The following is a 20752-nucleotide window of genomic DNA, read 5'->3' on the forward strand; positions in this document are numbered from 1 at the left end:
CCTTTGGATTCCTTTAGTGGTCAGGAAAGAAAGGAATCGGTCCAAGTCCGAGTGGCATTGATCTAAAAAAATGGGTCCGATATCACAATTTTGAATTGACTCGTGATTGTGAAGTGAAAGAATCTGATCAACGATGCCTACCCATTTGTGAATTTCCTTGGTACCAAAACCAAGGGAAGAGGTTGTTGGTAAGAGTCGATAATCGAGGAGGAGATGAGGAAGGGAAGTAAAGAGATATCTCCACCTTTTATAGAACAGAAGCTCTTGATGCTTCTTTCATGGGTAAGAGAGAAAGGATTGATATAAGAAGATGATCAGGAAGTTTACTGATTCGATCTTCATTCTCACGGAGCCGACGAGAAGCCCGAGTCTCAACCATTTCTAGTGCAATTAATATTGGGAGGAATGAGAACAATTCAGCCTCGACCATCACCCTCGTTTTAATAACTGGAAGCAAAACCTAATAGTTTGTAGTTTCTAATTTTAGTTTGTAGTTTCTAATTTTAATTCGTTGGGTTTTTCAGGGTTTTGCGGGCACTCGTTAAGGAGCATTTAAAGCACCTATATTTTCATGCACCCCCACGCATATATCCTCAAACACATTTATTACTGGAGCAACGATTGTAGTCGAGATTTTATTTCCATAATTACAATTTCAACAAAAGAGGCTTGGGTTTGGTTTTTACAAAAATACCCCACATGACAAAATAACAAGAATACTCTTATCTCATAAAAGATAACGAAAATATCCCTACTTAAATCTCATGAAAAATGACAAAAATACTTATATCTCATAGAAAGTGTTAAATACACCTATCTCTTCAGAAAAAAAAAAAAAAAAACTCATATATCATGGAAAATAAAAAGACCCTCTCTCATAGAAAATGATCAAAGTACCACTCACTCATAAAAAATGACCAATACACTTATATCTCATAGGAAATTAAAAAAAAGACCTATCTAATGCAAGACAAATTACATGGTGGATGGCTCTGCACTTACGTGCAACCCGAAAAAATACTGGTGGCCGCATTTTTTTGGTGATCCAACCATTCATTTTGTTGGGCCCGGATTTTATTCTCTAATTCAGATATAATTTTATTCTCTAATAAAATCTTCTCCATAGAATGATCTTAACCCTTTGATTTGAGAAGGTTTAAAATGGACACCGCAATATAAAAAAACTACATAGATCGGGGTTAGGATAGAAAAAAAAATTCTGGGCGCACCCCCAACAAATGAAAAAAATACGTGTGCCGACATTGTTTGGGTGGGTGATCCAACCATTCATTTGTTGGGCCCTAATGTAGATAGTGTGGGCCCGTAAAATCTTCTCCATAGAATGATCTTAACCCTTTGATTTGAGGAATAAAAAAAATTGCATAGATTGGAAGGTTAGGATCATCGATCCTATGCACAAAATACACTATCTCATAAAAATGACAAAATACACCATCTCATGAAAATGACAAAAATAAACTTATCTCATATAAAATAATAAAATATTTCAATCTCATGGAAAATGGGTTAAGGTACTTTGGCTATTATCTTTTATGACATAGGGGTATTCTTGTTACTTTCTCGTAATAGAAATGAAATTGTGGGAAAAGGTTCTCTAATAATAAATGTGTTTTGAGGATAAAAGTGTGGGTACATGAAAATAGGTGCTTTAAATGCTCCTTAACGAGTGCCCTTTTATTAATTAGTAGTTTGAATTCACTGGAACTCTATTTTCCCACGCTTTGTCTTTGTGTTGCAAGTTTCTAATTTTAATGTCTTGTTTCTAATTTTGCTTCGTTGGGTTTTTCTCAATTTGTAGTTTCAATTCAATTGAACTCTATTTTCCCGCACTTGTCTTTTGGATGTTGCTAACTTGCTATTACACCGGGGAGATTTTATATGATGTGTGGTATTATAGAACGGTATTTTTCAAATAATACTGGCTTAGTAGGATGATCCAAACCGTCACGGTATTTTTTTCAAATAGTACGGTGCAGCCCACGTCCTAGGAACCCGTTAGGCAAGGCCCATTAAACCTATCCCATACCAGGCTGGTCCCACACAGTCCCATACCTAGGCGGGCCCGCCTAGGTATGGGACTGTGTGGATTCGGGAATGGGCCCACATTATTTGGATGATCCAAAGCGTTCATTTGATGGGTCCTGACATAGATAGGGTGTGCCCAAAAAATCAGCTCCGTCGGATCATCCTAACCCTTCAATCTATGGACGAACTTTCAGCTGAGGGGGCAAACCTTAAACAAAACGAAACTAGAGGGGATGTCTTTGTCACTTTTTAAACTATAGGGTTGAAGTGGATGTGTCAGAAACTAGAGGGGGTGTAAATGTAATTATCCCTAAGATTAATTGAAATAATCTTATATGCAGATAAGGACCAGTTTTAGAGGCATCTAAAGAAGCCCTTCTTGTATTTGGCTGCTTGACTGCTTTCTTCCTTCCTTTTTATCTTCTCCTTCTCTCTTTTGCCCATGTTGTATCTTTTTTCGCTCAGAATAAATTCAGCTTATACCAGTGGAATGTTTGATTTTCTTTCATTATCAGTTAGTTTGGGATTGGAATTGGGCCATTCAACAATAAGGCCACTGTACAAATAAGGCCATTCAACAATAAGGCCATTCAACAATAAGCCCTCTGGGCAGAGGTTTCTTGGGTCCCAAATGATTTGGGAGAAATTATATGGTGCAAGGCCTTACAACAATAAGGCCACTGTACAGTGGAGGTCCCATCCTTGATATTTGATCCAACAGCAGCTTCTCAAAAAGTGAGCTGCTGTTAGATCAAATATCAAGGGTGGATCCTCTACCGTATAGTTGTAAAGCCTTGCACCATATAAAAACTCCGGATTTGGAGAGGGATTATCCTCTTCCCTTTACTGGAAAGAAACATGGGACTGAGACACTGAATGAGAATTCATCTTCTAGGCCCCCACTATAGATGTGTTGTGCCCAAAAACCACCCATATTGAGCTACCCTAACCCTCTGACTTGGTGAGATGAATGGCTTGTATCATCAAATAGGTGAACCCCTTTCATGTAAAATGGACATAAAACAAATTTTACACCGAAAGAAATGGATGTAAAATTTGTTTAAGACCCATTTTAGATTGAAAGAAATGGATTAGTGCACACGAACAACAATCATATAACAGCTCAGTTTTCTGATGTACTGCTGAAACTAAATTTTATGGTTCAGAAACTGTCTATGTCCCAAGGAAGTAACCTGGGCCATAATGCGGGCTTGTTCGCACGATTGGAGTTATCGAATAGAAGGGTGTGGTCTTGGTCAGATGGTGCTGGCTTGTGTTCTTAACCAAGGCAGAGCTGTGTGTACCATCCAAAATTGAAAACTTAAACAAGAATATGGACGCCTCATCTATCAAACTAACAGATAAAGAGATGAACTGAATGCCATTAGCGGAGAAGGTGCAGTAAAAGGGTGATATGTATCCGGAAGCAATATATATGAAGGAATATGTCCCAGTGGTGGATAGACACATTAGAAAATATACCATAGTGTGGGAAGCACAATATAAAGACCCCCAGTGTGGAAAGCCAGACTAGGAAGTGTGACAAGCCTCACTGATAAAATTGCCAAGGTATAGAAAACCATATTTAAGAAATATTTTAAGGATGGAAAACCACACTCTAAAATTAGTGAAGTTATAGGAAATCCAAAAATTTACATAATAAATGCACTCCTCCAAAACTCATCTTCACATAAGTTACATACAAGAGACATAGACACATCACATAAAGTGCGAGCAAGCCTCAAAATTAATTTTTAAGAGAGAGCAGTACATTAATTTTTGAAAGAGGAAGGAGTCAGATACTTAGAGACAGATAATTCACTGACGTAGTCAAATTTAGAGCCATTCTCTCGAGAATTAAAGAAACAAAGAAAGGTAAACGTAAGTTTCCTTCCAAGCATTTTCTTTCTAACCTACTGATAATCATTCTAAGTGTCCTCGGAGACCATAACACTGTTAGCCCAATGGTTCAACCCTGGATAGCTTCCATCTTGTTTAGATGATTACAAACACAAAGTGACTCATTTGTATACTAATGACTTTTGTGTCTGTGAGATGTGTGCATTTATTTAAGATCCTAGCATCAATGCAAAGTCATGGACAAAGAAGGAGTTCCCTACCTGGACCAAGGCACCTCAACATCTAATCAATTCATACTTGGTCCAAGGAGCGGTCAAAGTGTTCAATCAAGAAAGACTTAAGAAGTTGCGAAAGCTCAAGAAAAAAGTTCAAATTGAAAGATCATTAAAGGCTCAAGTCAAATAGCATGATCAAGAAACTAAGCCAAAGGAAATTCATGTAATTGAAGACAAAGAAGCAAAGGGTAAAGTTCCAAGGAGTTCCCAAGTTTGAAGAGAGCTAAAGCTAGGCAAAATTCAAGAAGATTCAAACTTGAAGACAAAGTGTGGGGGAGGAAAGGTTTAGAATGTTTTATCCTAACTCTCTAGTCTTTCTCCAACACTAAGGCACTCAAAAGACACCAAATGATTTCAAAAATAGACCCAAAACAAAGTGGACCCAAAGTCCAAGTGCCAAAGTGAGCTGAAACATGAAAAAGCATCAAATTGGCACTTGCATTGACCACTGAACATAAATCCTATCATAACAGGTCCAAAACAATTTTATATATTTTTCAAAATATTTTTAACAGATTCCTCTCGTTCTTCTAATGTTCGTAGGGCACAAGAACATTGAAATCCGACAAGAAATGAGAGATGATTTTCGGAAGATCACTCTGCGCGGACCTCCATGGTACCCCATCCACGGAGCTCCGTGAAGAGTTCTGTTAGAAAATAAAAAGGGGATAACGGCTACCGCGGACTCCGCAGGTAGACTCCGTACTAGCCGTTGGGGACCCAATAACAGCTAGTTTTGGGTCTTGGCTATATATATGAGCTTGATATGATTTTAACAAAACTCTTAATGGCCAAATATCTTCTCTAAGCCTTGAATTTTACTTGTAAACACATTTTTGGCTAAAAAAACCTCACCCAAACCTCTTGTGCCACAAGTTGGAGAAATTCTTTGAGAGTTTGGTTTATACTTTATCTTGTAATCTTTGAGAGATTGTCTTTTGTTCTTCATTGTGTCATCAAGTCTTCAAAAGGCTAAACTATTGTACTCTTCTTCTTCATCATTCTACAACATTGTAAAGGTGGAAAGGGCACGAATGTTAAATCCCTTGGAATTTGCGAGTACTCAGAGACGCAGAGCCATCTTCGTGGGCGAGTGTTGAAGACGTGGAGCTCATATTTAGTCGATTGCCTCAAGGAGCCAAACTTGAGAAGAGTGGAGTAGGCCTTGGTTTTAAAGGCCGAACCACTTTAAATCTTGCATACAATCTTCTTCTCCTTCTTGGTGCACTCTCTCTATCCCTACTCTCTTATTTGTGCTTTATTTGTGATTGGGATTATCTTGTTCTTGAGTCATTCACTTGCATAACTTTGATTAGGTATATACATCTTGCAAGTTAGCCAATTAGTTTCTTAATCAAGCATTAACTAGGGATTTAATGATTATCATTGTTAATGTCTTAAAGTCAATCAATTTGCTTTGATTAGGTAAACAAATAGTTACTAGGGAATAACAAAGGACTAACTAGTATTGAGTGTTAAGTGTTTCTAATCAATCTACCATTATTTAAGCTATTAAAACCAACACTAGAAATCTTAATAGCAAAAGTTTTTAAAAGGTAAAATTTTTATAGGACAACCAATTCACGCCCCTCTTGGTTGCCCAACTGGGATTTCAAACACTCTCTTAGTGTACTATGGTCCACACTTTCTGGTAATAGGATAGTGACATTTAACCTCTGAAAGGCTCTAGGGTTCTCTCACATGCCTTGGGGTTGAAAGGAAACACATAACCTACAATTTTTCCTCCAAGTCATTGCTACCTTGAGCCTATGGTTCTATGGTTGCGTCTGTCACAGATAATTCAAGTATAATTCTCCCCCTACGGATTGAAAGGAAACATATAACCTCCAATTTTCCCCCCAGTCTTTGCTACGTTGAACATATGGTTCTGTCTGTCACAGATACTTAAAGTGTAATTTTCCCCCGATGTTTGGTTCTTCCTTTGACTTATGAACTAAGGTTCACTCTTCCATTTGGACCCCAAATGATCCAAGACTTACTGTCTAGATTTATAAACCTCAATATATTGCATACAAGGCTATGGAAGACTAAATGGTCATAGGTACTCACATTACTATATCATACAACCTACATCTGAGAAATGGAGTAAAACTTAAGATAATGATATCTTTCTCCCTGGCAAAAAACCCCAAACAAATAGAACTTTGAAATGAAAAGAATGGTGTAATTGGATAATGATGTAGGTCACTTTATAATTTTCTGTATATTTCTTACATAGTAGAATTTTTAATTCTAGATAAGTTTTTTTTTTGAATGGTTCTCGATAAATTCTAATCTTAGGATTAATTAGTAATAGTTGAGATGGTGTATATGGGGAGATCTTTTCATGGAATAAAAACTCAGTTTCTTTTGTCTTTCCTTGTGGATTCAAGGTTTCTTGCTTGTTCTTTGTGGATTCAAAGAATTTTTTATCAAAGAAGACGGTGTTCTTCGACGGATTGAAGACTGTGATCTTCACCTTTTCCGCACGCATCCCCCGCATCAGTTGGAATCAGAACGAGGTTGCTCCTCGGATCAAACCCACTTCCAAACCACCATCAACTGAGAAGCCCGGATTTCTGGTGAGGATTTGCCACACAAATGGTCCAGCTTCCTTCGTTTTAGTTTGTTGCAGCTCCTTCAAGCTTCTGCTTTGCCAATCGATTCTTAGCCGCATCTAGGCCTTGAAGTTTCAGCAGTGAAACACCCCAAAAAAATTCAGCAAGCCGAAAGGATCTTCTTCTCTGGCTGTTTGCTACCTATCTGAAAACAAGTTTTTCTGGTTTTTATCCGCACATATCAGAGAGCAAGAGTCACCCTAAAGTCATTCCCAAAGAAGAGGTATTTTTAGCCACATCTCCCAATCTTGTTATTTCCTCGCCCACTTTGGCAACCCGAAACCTCATTTTTGTTTGCCTATTTTCCCCTCTAAAAGATCCCTATCTTTTAGCAAATTTTGCAATATCCCACCTTGCCCCTTGTTGATGCCTTTGCTCAGCCGCAAGCCCCTGTTTTCTGTGTTGTTTGACGCCCAAACAACAGCCAATGCCACCTAAAACCAGTCCTTGAACAAATCTTCTAAACCAACCTGCAAACAGACCCTTAAACGCAGCCAAATCCATCCACCTTAGCCAAATATCCCCTCATTCCTAGCCCCTGCTTCTCTCTCCACGTCCAACCAACAGCCACACCACTTGCACAGCACCACCCAATACCCATCTCTAGTTACTCTTACTTCTGAACCCTACTTCTAACTCCGCCCAAAACTTCACCCAAACAACCATCCTCTTTTGTAGCCTACCAACTTCCCAAACCAGCCCTCAATTTTCTCTCAAAACCCAATCCTATCTTTAAACCGCCATATTTCACATTGCTTTAATCGACCTTCACCCCCTAAAACTATAGGCCGCAAACCCATTCTTATCAATCCAACCTAGTTTTTCAGCCCCTATTGCAAGTTTGATTAAACCTAACCCAAAGCCCTTCTAACTTTGTCACCCATCCTTAATAACCCAAACCTAACCATCTTTCACGCAGAATCTATACTTTTTGACCCATTGAAGAAGGAAAAAAGCCCTTTCACCAACTTGCCGATTCCCAAAAGCCTTTGCTGCCCTATACGATAGCCTCTTTCCCCTTATTTTTAGCTAGCCAATCCCACCTTTGCCGTCTTCTTATTTTTGAGTCACACCTTATTTTTAGGCGCTTTCACTTCACAACTTTCTTCGCATTAACCACTCTTTTATCACCGGGAAAACTTCTTTCCATATGTTTACGCGCCCATTCAATAAACGAAACCCAAAACTACTTAAACTTTAGCCCCCTACTTTGGCAGCCCATTGACCACCCAGATTCCTTGATTAGCCACCACTTCCCTGCAGCCCAAAATGTGGGCATTTATTGCAACATAGTACGGAATGCAGGCACCTTTCATCTTATCAACGAAACATGCACAATTCTTCAAAAAGTGGTCCACAAAAGACCCTAATGCCCTTCCTGACAGAAACAGAGCCTAGAGAGCCTCCACGTAATTGGTGCAAGGCAGTACACCTCAATCATTCTATTTGCAGACCCTTTTTCATTATATTATAGAGATAAGATTGTCTGGAACGTTGCCAGTATTTGGTTTGTGTATTAACTCCTTCAGGTCAAGCCATCGGGTCATTATATCGGCACTTTTGGGGCGGTGTTGTGCAAATGTCTTGTACTCCGGCATTATACAGGACTTGATGGACTAGTGTGCACAACACCCACCCGGGTGCGAGGCAGCGCCCCGTTAGAAAAAATATATTTTATGTTTTATTCACTATAGGGTATTTCAGAATGAAGTATGCCGCCGAAATATGGAGTACGCCACCGGAATTTAAGTAAGCCGCCGAAATATGGAGTACGCCACCGGAATTTAAGTAAGCCGCCTGAATCTGGAGTACGATGCCAAAATCTCAAGTATGCCGCCGAAATCTCAAGTACGCCGTTAGAATTTATGGGTTCAAACACATGTTCAAACTTATCAAGTACGCCGCCATAATCTCGAGTACGCCGCCGGAATTTCTAGGTTCAAAACTCAAACTCATGTTGAAACATATCAAGTACGCCGTCGGAATCTCGAGTACGCCACCGGAATATCTCAAGCACATCAAAATATGTCCACTTATCAAGGATTCAACGATCTCTACTTATGGGTAACAACCAATATTTAAATGAACCCAAGGTTTTCTAGGTTCATATACATGTTCAAACCAAACCAAAGCCAACAATAAAGAAAGACGCCACCGTTCCATCAAAATCTGTCCACGTGTCAAGGATCCACCCGCCTCTACTTATTGCTGACGGCTAAGAGTAAAACAAACCCATTGTTTTTTTGGGGTTCAAACACATATTCAAATAAACCAAAGGATGACAGCCAAGGTGGCCTTCTGCAGTGTGAAATGCATTAAATGCAACCCCAGTTTCTGTCAGGAAGGGCATCAGGATCTTTTGTGGACCACTTTTTGAAGAATCGTGCATGTTTCGTTGATAAGATGAAAGATGCCCGCGTTCCGCACTATGTTGCAATAGATGCTCGTATTCCGTACTATTCTCGCCCAAAACCCATCAGTCCTCAACCCACTCATCTTAACAGCCACACAATTTCCTTTGTTATCCTGAGAACCCAAAACACCCTCTATTCTAATCAAGGATTTAAATTTCGGTTTCGTGGGTAATTTCGGTCCTCACCGAAACTGAAATTTTAGCCGAAATCCCTAAATTTCGGCCGACATTTGGTAGAAGCGTTGGAAATGTCGTTTTCTTGGGCTGAAATTTCGGTAATTCCAGCTGAAATTTTGTAAAGGAATAAAAAAATCAATATTTTATCAAGAATGAAATTTTGGAAATTTCAACAGAAAATTTAGTAAATTTCAGAAATTTCGGTTTCAGAACGTTTTGGTTTCGGTCCTCACCGAAATCCGAAATTTTGGTCTGAAATCTTAGCCGAAATTTAAAACCTTGATTCTAACTACCCATCAAGCCAACTATCTTTCCAATCCCATGTTTTAGCCGCCCCTTTACCTTGGAAAATCCCATATCTTTAGCCTAGTATTTAACAACACTCACTCCTTTGCCATTTTCTTTACAAAAGCGCAACATCACCACACAATTTTGCACCATTAAATTCACCCGAGAACACCTTGTTTCAACCAAAGACTCCCGAACCTCATAATATCTGGCACAATCCAACTATTGTGTGCTTCCTGTGGATGAAAACCAACCCAACCTCCTTAGCTGCCCAAAACCTATTCACCCCCTCTAATCCATCTTCTTGAAAATAGCCAACTTTCTTGTCTTTTAAAGCACCTATTTTGCTTCACCTCAACTAGGGCTGGCAATTAAATCCGCGAAAAAAGGGGATCCGTCCCTCCCTGCCCGAACGAGGTAGGGATTCCCTGATTTAAGCAGGGACGGGGATGGGGATTGAAAAAATTCACTGAAGCGGGGACGAGTGGGGATGGAGATTGCTCTGGCCCTGGCCCGTAATCCCCGTACACAATTGAATTTTCCGCTATTAAATTTGGGTTTACCACTTTTTTATTTGGGTAGCCCCACTTTCCATAGAACAAATTTCGTTTGGTATTCCTAATATTTCCTTAATATCTTTCTCAAATGCATTTTTGGTAGAATTTTCCAAAAAAAAAATTCACTAAACACGTTTCCTTGTAATGTGCGGGATGGGGATTCCCCGCCATCTTTGAAGCGAGCATGGGGCGGGGACGGGGAATTTTATGCCAGTTTATTACATATCCATGTTCAAAATACCCGCCAAAGTAGCCTCAAGGATCGAGAAAATTCCAAGAGACTTCTTGTGGGAGGGCAGGGAAGATGGAAAGACGAGACTTAAACATCTATTAAAGTGGAAGAAAGTATGTAAGTTCAAACGTCTTGGGGGTTTGGGTATCGGAAAAATACGACTGAGAAACAAATCTCTTCTTGGACAGTGGCTCTGGAGGTATGGAGTCGAAAAGGACGCATTATGGCATGGTATAATTCGTGATAAGTATGTAGGGGATGGGGTGACTGGGAATGTGGGGCTCCGTCTGGAAGGGGCCAGGTGCATGGCCGTCCATTTATTCCGTTTGGGAGTTCTTCAGACCTTTGGTTAGATTTAAGGCGGGACGGGGGAAGGGGATAAAATTTTGGGTGGACTATTGGTGTGGGGATGATTGCCTTTGCACGTCCTTCCCGAAGATCTACCGACTAGCTATCAACCAGGAGGCTGATTATTTGGTTCGGAACGAGGAGGCCGGGAATCCCATTTGGAACACTCGCTTAATACGGGATCTGAAAGGCAATAAAATTGAATCATTTACGGAGTTGCTCAATGTACTATCCAAATCCTACCTCTCACCATACTCTTCGGATGAATGGATTTGGACAGCCGACACGCAGAGTGGTTTTTCGGCAAGGAACTTTTTCAATAAACTTAGTGATGGTAACAGACCGAGTTCATGCCGGAAGAGTATATGGCGATCCTCAATACCTCCAAGAATTGCGGTGTTCGCTTGGACTGTTTCCCATAGACGTATTTTTTTTTTTGAAAGATGACAAATCTCATTAATATTCAGAAAGCATTCGGGACCAGGAGTCTACGTTGAATTGGCAAGGGCATACCCAAAACCAATATAAAAGTAGCAAACACTAAAATACCAACTATTCCTTTCCTCAATTGTACTACGCAAGATTCTTGAACTACTCCTGATTTTAATCTGCACATAGATCTTTCATCTATTCCTTTGACCATTCCTTTCTTGAGTAAAACAATAAGAGAGACTCCCAGCCCAAAAAGCCTCAGCTAGCGAAAGACCATGGTCTCTCAAGCTATGGAGGAATTAAATCTATTCTCGACACATCTAGGATTTGGAGTTACCTACCGCATAAATAAACTCCTACAACACATTCAGCACAACAAGTTACATTACCCACAACCTAAAGGACTGATACTGACATCACAAATTCCACCACCCCCGTACTAAGTTCCCTGCTTCCTGCGACCTTCCTCTTCCCACCCAAGATCTATGACTTATATGAAACATAATCTTCATGACTAGATAGGGTTCCATCAGAAAAACAAATCCACAATTAACGGATTCACCTTACATAAGCTCTTTAGTAGACAATTCAGGCTCCCTGGAGCATCCAGTCATAACATCTACTTGAGATATGTTCTCTAATTTCACAATTCAGGTTCTGATTCAGCCGCCTTGCCTTTCTCTAAATTTTTACCTGCCACTCTGGATTGCATTACCAAGAACATTTCTCTGGTCTTGCCTATATCCTCCTGATAAGAGATCCTAAAAACATCTCCCATTGCTAAGAAATCGTTAAAACCCTCCAGTTCTGGGTGCCCAGGTTCATCGGGAGTCGGGGGTAACAAGACACCCTTTCCTTTATCCTTTCTACTGGATTCACTAAACTGCAATAGTCGTCGATCCTCTTCCACCACTGGGAACTCTTGCCCCTGTTCCGGGACAGCGCCCAAGCCCTCACGTCTAATTTCCAAATTTGAGATCGCCATTTGCTTCTCCTCCTCCCACAGACGCCTTCGGGTTCGTCTTTTCTTTTCCAAAATCTTGTTGCAGATTGGCAAATTATGAAGGGGCGTGTGAAGTTCTTCCTCGCTATTCATAGTGGTCTATGAAGGAGATGATCCTGAGATTCGATCACTTGCTGCCCTTTCCTTCATCCATTGTTTCTTAAGAGGGGAAAGTAACACCTCACCAGGTGTAGGCGGTTCCTTTCTTGCTAGCTTTTCATTATATTTAAGATATTTTAGGAGATCCAGGTCTTCATCCACCAGGGTAATTTCACCCTTGGCTACACTGCTTGTGTCCTCAAATCGATCAGTGCCAGACATACTTGAGCTAGGCGAGTTTTGCAGGGTTCGAAAGTAATGTTGATTTTTTGACTCACGATTTTTCTTTCTAACGTCCTTTTTCGATACAGACACTTAATCTTTCTTTTAAGTACTGACAACCCACCACATGTAGCCAAGATACGAGCATCCTTCCAAGGCCTCTCCTGAGTTTTCCTTTACCCAAGCGTGTACTTTTCGCATCGACACTTTTACCATCCTTAAGAAACCTATTTTTTTAATTTTAACGCCTTCAGCTCATTTGCCGACTATAGGCTAAAAGAGTCTACGATATCTTTTCTACCTGCCTTTCCTATAGTGCCACGTGGAGCTACCAATATTGATTTCCTTGCATTTGGAAGACTCACAGGTCCCCTCAACCTAGCCTCTCTACTTTCTGTGAGACAGGGATGATCTCAGAGGGGATAGGCGGGTAGGTGGGGAATTTAAAATTTGAAATGAGGACCACCACCGGCTCTAATCCACAACCAATGGCTTCTGCCACCTTTTTCGACGGATAAACCGCCGTCGGTGAGCCTTTATCAGTGGGAATCTGATCGGATCCCTCAAAAAGTGGTAAATTGTCTTTACTACTGGCGTCTCCCACCACCGACATTGCCAGAGAATCTATACTATCCTCAGACACCACCTTAACTCCCACCGAATAAATGGAAGAATCTACCCTTAAATTAATGGATTGAGGGATGGATTTCCACAAAGGGGATAGAACCAAGGCAGAGGTAAAAGCCAAATAGTGAGTATGATTCCCAAAAAGCTGGGTCTCAAGGAACTGACCCAGATGTGAACCAAGAATCTCCACCGTTGTAGAAGACCATGCATGAAGTGGAATATCATAAAACCTCAACCGGACTGTTCTAGCGCCCGTAATCTATCCCATAGATGTATTAATACTTGTGACCGGCTACAAGAGAGGTGTATCAGAATGGCTAGCTGGTTTGTACTATACCGCCAAAGTGTAGACATCACGCATCACCCCTATGTTCGTATTCTTTCTTAGTATGATGAGAATCTTCAACTTCTTTGGGATGACATGGGTCCTACACAAGAGCATATCAAAGACTGATAAACTGGGCGGGTGCTTTCCATGGTTGTATTGATGATCAAATGTGGGGGGTCTTTCCGTATGCCGTTGCATGGTTCTTATGGACAGAAAGGAACAACAGGATATTCAAGGATAAATCAAGGTCTGCTCGCCATTTATGCCTTGCCATCAAAATTGCTATTATATCATGGGCTTCACAAAAGGGAGGGGTTCCTTACCCAGTTCACCACATTCTACGGAATGGCAACACAGTTATGACGGAAAAACAATATGTTAGAAATGGGGATAAGGAAGAGACGGAGAAGAAGAAAAAGAGTGAGGGAGAAGATGGTGAGATTCTCCACTAAGGAGCTCTCCCATGTAATGATGTATATAGGGCAACATAGTAGAAACACTACATACCCTCACTTATACACGTAATGACCAAAATGACCTTACACTCTTCAACACTCCCCCTCAAGTTGGAGTGTATATACTAAGTATGGAACTCCAGCTTGCTACAAAGACCATACAACAAAAAAAGCCATACAATAAAAAAGGTACAATAAGCTCATACACACAGCCAGTTTGGTGTAACACTCCCCCTCAAGCTAGTGTGGTGGATACATAATGAAATACATAACAAAAAAAAGGATAACAACGGCCACATTGAATAGAATGGCATGCTCAATGGCCACCAAAGATCAGCTCCCCCAGAATCAGCACGACGGTGAGAACGATCACAACAGGGGCTTCCCCTGAATCAAAGCACGACGAACAAATCCGCATACCAATGAGCAATGGAGGCGCTTCGGCAGGAAACAACAACGATCCTCGAACAAAATAAGCATGCCAAAGGCGCGCACATGAGCAACGGCGAAGCACCACGAGTAGATATTAGCTGAACAACACATCGCCATGAGAAGAACCACCAACCAACCAACGACGATCAACCAACCAATAGGGCGATATAAAGATCAGCCCACCACAACAACCAACCAACGACGGCCACACAGCACGTTGCCTGAAAGAAACAACAACAAGGCCGAAAGCAACACTAATGACCGGGCATACAGCCCCAACAACGATAAGGCAGAGAGCAACGCTAGCGACCGGGCATGTAGCCCCAATAACGACAAGGCCGAGAACAACGCTAGCGACCAGCATATAGCCTCAACAACGACAAGGCCGAAAGCAATGCTAACGACCGGGCATATAGCCCCAACAAAGTGGTTTGCAACACAAACCACTACAACCACAACAAATACGTGAAACTACACCTAGCAACTACACTCACTATGTAGATTGTAGAAGCACCAACAACGTGGATTGCAATGCAAACCACTACAACAATAATAAAGGCGTAAAATTACGCCGAGCAACTACACTCACTATGTAGAAGCATCAACAACATGACTCGCAAAGCGAGTCCACCAACAATAACCAACAAACTAACCAACCCAACCAATGAACCAACCGAGAACCAACAACCACCTACAACCAACAAACACCAACTAAACACTAACCAATCACCAACAACAATTCAACCAACGATGATCACAAACCGACCACAACCAACCAACCAACAAGCCCACAACTAAACAACAATCACGATCAATCCATCCGACAAACCGACCACAAACACAACCAACCAACATTCAACACACACCAACAACCAACCGAACAACTAATTGTTAACAGGTCTTTAGGTCTTTATTGTAATGCCCAAGGGCATACTTGTCTTTGTACTTCACTCTTTATTATTTATATTACATGAGTGAGGGGGAGAACCCTAACTCAATCTTTTCTCTCACTCTTTACTTTCTCTCTTTTCTTTACCTCTCTCAACATGGTATCAAAGCTCTACGGCATGATGCCTAGGGCCATTTTTTTTTCTTCTCTTTTTTTCTTTTTTCCCTAACCCTAACCTTAACCTCCACCTACATCTTCTCCATCCCTAACCCTGACCTTAACCTCCACCTACATCTTCTCCATCCCTAACCCTGACCAAAACCCCTCCATTCTTTGCTACAGTACCCGCTACCGTACTGCTACAGTAAATCGCTATAGTACCCGCTACAGTGAATCGCTACAGTACATCACTACCGTTCCTGCTACAGTACCCTCTTTTCCCCACTCTTCCTTGCCCTAATCTGATCCATCATAATCTCTTCTTCCTCTTTTGGGTCATAGCTATGCCCTAGATTTTCTTGTTCGGCTTGATCCATATCTTCATGGTGTTGTTCTAAATTTGTACTTATATCATTGCGATGTTTGTGGCTCGGTGTTGTCTCGACTTTGTCTTTATGTTGTGAGGCTGTCTCATGCCTCCCTTATGCATATGTTCTCCTCACGAAGCCGGGGTCTATTAGCTTGCTTATAGTCTTCATCCTTGTCTCTACTTGCTCGTTGTTGGTCCTCTTCAGTTTTATTCCCAGTCTCTTATGGAAGATACCCCTAGTATTGAGGACCCTACCATTCGTACTCCAGCTATGGCTACTAGTTCCCAGCCGCGTCAGGCTGCGTCGTCGTCTTTGTCTTCGGTGGATGCGTCATTCCCACCGATTACCACTTCTCGTCTTGATGGATCCAACTATTTGACTTGGAAGATTGCTGTGGAGACATATCTAAAGGCCCGACGAAAGATTTCTATTATTCGTCTTGATCCCCCTCCTGAGACTGACCCTACCTTTGATGATTGGGATGTAGATGATGCCCTTGTTCGTACACTTCTATGGCAAAGTATGACCCCTGCCATTGCTAGCACCATGATGGATCTCCCTACTGCCAAAAAGGTGTGGGAGCACACTGCGGCATTATATTCTGGTGAGGGGAATGTCGCCCGTCTCTGCGACACTTATTCGCGCTAGATGGGTCACAGGCGCGGTGACTCTACAGTACATGATTACTACAAACAGTTTGTCTCCTATTGTCATCAGCTGGATGCTCTTATGCCTCTCACCATGGCAACCAGAAAGCGGGATCAGCTCCGTGTTGTTCATTTCCTTGAGGGTCTTGGACCAGAGTTCAATCATCTTTGACAGCACATCCTTGGGTCTGGTACTGTACCCACTCTTCAGGGGGTATTTTTACGAGCTCAGCAGTGTGCACTTGGCATTACTGTTCCTACTCCTGTGGATGTCTCGACTACTGCTGCTTATGGAGCCGCTGACCGCCCTTTCCGAGGAGGAGGCATTTTTTGTCGCGGCCGTGGTTGCGATACTAGCTGAGGCGGACGTGGCGGCGGCCTAGAGGGTGGCCGTGGAGGTCGAGCTCGGCCCTATTGTACTCATTGTAGGCGTGAGGGTCACTATCACGAGACATGCTTTGATCTCCATTCTGAGCTGCGTCACACTCTAGATCCTCGTCAGGGCCGTACTGCACATCTTGCCCTTCCAGATTCGTCTGCTCCTATTGACAGCCCCTCACAGACACCACTGGCTACTCCGACCGATCAGATGGTCGTCTCTCATGCCGACTATGATGAGCTATAGCGTTTCAGGTCTGCCAGCCGCCCTCCTACTGCTGGTCTTGTTCAGCCAGGTAGTTCTCCTGCTTCGTTCCTCTCTAGTTCTAACTCCTGGATTATTGATTCGGGAGCATCTGATCACATGACAGGTACCCAGTCATCCTTGCATGATTTTCATCATGTTGTTTCACGTTCTATTACTCTTGCTGCTGATGGGAGTACCTCTCCTATCACTGGTGTTGACAGTTGTTCCCCTTCACCAAGCATTACATTATCATCTGTGCTCTGTGCCCCAAGTCACCTTTCAGTTTACTTTCTATTAGTCAATTAACAAAGCATCTTCATTGTTCTATCTCATTTTTTCCTTCATATTGTCTTTTTCAGGATCTCTCGACTAGGAGGACGATTGGCTCGGGTCGTGAGGTAGATGGCCTTTATCGTCTCGACTGCACTCCGTCCCATCCGATTCTACATGGCTCAGTCGATGCATACCAGTGGCACTGCTGTTTAGGTCACCCGTCTATGGAGCGTTTACGCAGGATTCCCTTCGTTTCTTCTTCAGCTGTTAGGTCTTTTCAGTATGAGGCCTGTGAACTTGGGAAGCATCATCGTGTGCCATTTCCCTCTAGGACTGTTAGTCGGGCTTCACACCCTTTTGCTCTTGTTCATTCTGATGTATAGGGTCCTGCGAGGACTACCTCTTTATTTGGATTTCGCTATTTTGTGGTCTTTATTGATGACTATTCACGTATGACATGAACTTATTTAATAAAAGATCGTTCTGAAGTTTTTTCTGTATTTCGTGATTTCTATGCTGAAGTTAGTAATCAATTCTCATGTGTTATCCAATGTCTTCGCACTGACAATGCAAAGGAGTATTTCTCTTACTCAAATGGTTTTAAGGAATTCCTCTCTTCGCGAGGCATTCTTCATCAGTCCTCATACCTCAGCAGAATGGAGTGGTTGAGAGGAAGCTTCGCTCCTTGTTAGATGGGGCCCGGACACTACTCTTTCAGATGCAGGTCCCTAAGACCTATTGGGCTGATGCTGTACTCACAGCACGCTACCTGGCGAATAGGCTTCCCTCTTCGGTCCTTGGTGGCACCTCTCCGTTCTCGATTCTCCGTCCTACCTCTGACCCTTTCCCTCTTACTCCTCGAGTTTTTGGTTGTCTCTGTTCTGTCCACGTTCTTGGGTCAGGATTAGATAAGTTGGATCCTTGGGCCAAACGGTATATCTTTCTAAGTTACTCTCGGACCCAAAAGGGTTATAGTTGCTACAGCCCTCGCCTACGACGATCCTTTGTCTAGGCGGATGTTACATTCTTTGAGACTCCGTCATTCTTTTATCCGTCCATCTCGTTGGATCCCTCTCCCTCTACACTTCAGGAGGATTCCTCGCATCTTCCTGCTCTTCCTCTTCCGGTTCTTCCTGATCCCATCCCTGTTTCTACACCTCCGGTGTCCAGTTCCTCCCCTACAATTGATTCTACTGTTATGCCGACGTCAACGCCTTGTGCAGCCCCTCTACCTCCACCATTGAAGCAGTATCAGCGTCGGGCCAAATCTGCTGCTCATTCAGCCCCGCCCGAGCCATCATCATCTCAGCCGGAGATCCCCACTTCTGAGGTACATTCTGACTCTCTCATTGCCTCTCGCACTCGGTCTCGCAGTATTGCTCATCCAATTTTCTCTTTTGTGTCTTATGACTTTCTCACCCCTGTATTTCGCAGTTTTGTTTCGTCTTTGTCCTCTATTTCTCTACCTAAGACTCTACAGGAGGCACTTGATCATCAAGGCTGGCGGGCGGCTATGGATCTTGAGATGCAGGCCCTTCAGGTCAATCAGACATGAGATTTGGTCCTTCTACCATATGGTGCTCGCCCCGTTGGTTGTCGCTGGGTTTATGCAGTCACGCACCTTCCTGATGGCACAGTTGAGCGCCTTAAGGCTCAACTTGTTGCCAAAGGGTACACGCAGACATATGGGATTGATTATGGCGAGACTTTTTCACTAGTTGCGAAAATTCCTTCTGTCTGTGTCCTGCTATCCCTTGCTGTGAATCATGGCTAGCATCTTCATCAGCTAGATGTAAAGAATGCCTTTCTTCATGGTGATTTGGAGGAAGAGGTCTATATGGAGCAACCTCCTGGATATGTTGCTCAGGGGGAGAGATCTTCTCTTGTTTGCCGTTTGAGGAAATCCATTTATGGTTTCAAACAATCTCCGAGAGCCTAGTTTGGGAAGTTCAGTGCTACACTTATTCGCGTTGGCATGAAGCAGTGCGCAGTTGATCACTCCGTCTTCAGTTTTCAGTCTCAGGCTGGTTGTGTTCTGTTGATAGTATATGTCGATGATATCATTATCACTGGTAGCGATACAGGTGGCATTCAGAGGCTCAAATCCTTCCTTCAGACAGAGTTCTCTACTAAGGATTTGGGTCGTCTTCGGTATTTCCTGGGCATTGAGGTTGCCTATTCGACTAGGGGTATCTACCTCTCACAGAGGAAGTATGTTCTGGATCTTCTTGATGAGATAGGTTGTCTGGGAGTCAAGCCTGCCTCAACTCCTATGGACCAAAATATGAAATTACTCCCTAAGGAGGGAGTCCTGTTAGAAGATCCAGGGTGATACAGACGCTTAGTTGGTAAGCTCATTTATCTTACTGTTACACGTCCAGATAATTACCTTTGCAGTTAGCGTTGTTAGCCAGCATATGAGCTCACCTCGCACTTTACACTGGGCTGCTGTACTTCAGATATTAAGATATCTGAAAAGTTCGCCAGGTAAAGGGTTGTTATTTCAGAGGCATGGGCACCAGAGAATTGAAGGATACACTGAGGCAGACTGGGCAGGATCTCCGGCTGATAGGCGGTCTACTACAGGATATTGCACCTTTATTGGAGATAATCTTGTTTCATGGAGAAGTAACAAACAAGATGTCGTGTCTAAATCCAGTGCCGAGGCAGAATATAGAGCTATGTCTCGTACGAGTGGTGAACTCATGTGGCATGTTCCTTACTTTCAGAGATTGGATTTCCTCCTTCTCCAGCTCAGTTATACTGTGACAACAAATCCGCCATTTACATTGCCACGAATCCAGTCTTCCATGAGAGGACCAAACATATTGAAGTGGATTGTCATTTCATTAGAGATTTGATTCAGCGAGGCTACATATCTCCTGTGTTTACCAGATCAACAGATCAATTAGCAGACATGTTCACGAAGCCTCTAAGTAGAGCTAAGTTAGTTGATAATTGTAACAAGCTAGGAATGTTAGATATCTACATTCCAGCTTGAGGGGGAGTGTTAACAGGTCTTTAGGTCTTTATTGTAATGCCCAAGGGCATACTTGTCTTTGTACTTCACTCTTTATTATTTATATTACATGAGTGAGGGGGAGAACCCTAACTCAATCTTTTCTCTCACTCTTTACTTTCTCTCTTTTCTCTACCTCTCTCAACACTAACCACAACCAACCACCGAACAACCAACCAAACAACCCTTGTCCACCAACAACCAAACAACCAACTAAAAGACTACTAACAAAGACAACACCAAGACAACAATAAGACAACAGCAAGACAACACCAAAACCACAAGACAATAGCAAGACAACATTAAGACAAGATAGCACCAACAACTACATACTAACACAACTACATGATAACACTC

At 42.3% G+C, this 20752-nt stretch overlaps 1 protein-coding gene across 1 annotated transcript; it reads left to right on the top strand.

The window, feature by feature from the left end:
* The first annotated feature begins 16479 nt into the window (after positions 1–16479).
* LOC143861542 (uncharacterized) lies at positions 16480–20316 on the top strand. The gene is made up of 9 exons (XM_077372455.1): positions 16480–16634; positions 17112–17358; positions 17463–17711; positions 17760–17826; positions 17982–18265; positions 18389–18916; positions 19361–19616; positions 19774–20141; positions 20272–20316. Exons 1-9 carry the CDS (start codon positions 16480–16482, stop codon positions 20314–20316), a joined length of 2199 nt encoding a protein of 732 aa, XP_077228570.1.
* Positions 20317–20752: the final 436 nt, after the last annotated feature.

This window comes from Tasmannia lanceolata, unplaced genomic scaffold (assembly GCF_043159265.1).
Source record: "Tasmannia lanceolata isolate RefF3 unplaced genomic scaffold, GAP_Taslan_0.1 ptg000037l, whole genome shotgun sequence".
NCBI lineage: Eukaryota > Viridiplantae > Streptophyta > Magnoliopsida > Canellales > Winteraceae > Tasmannia > Tasmannia lanceolata.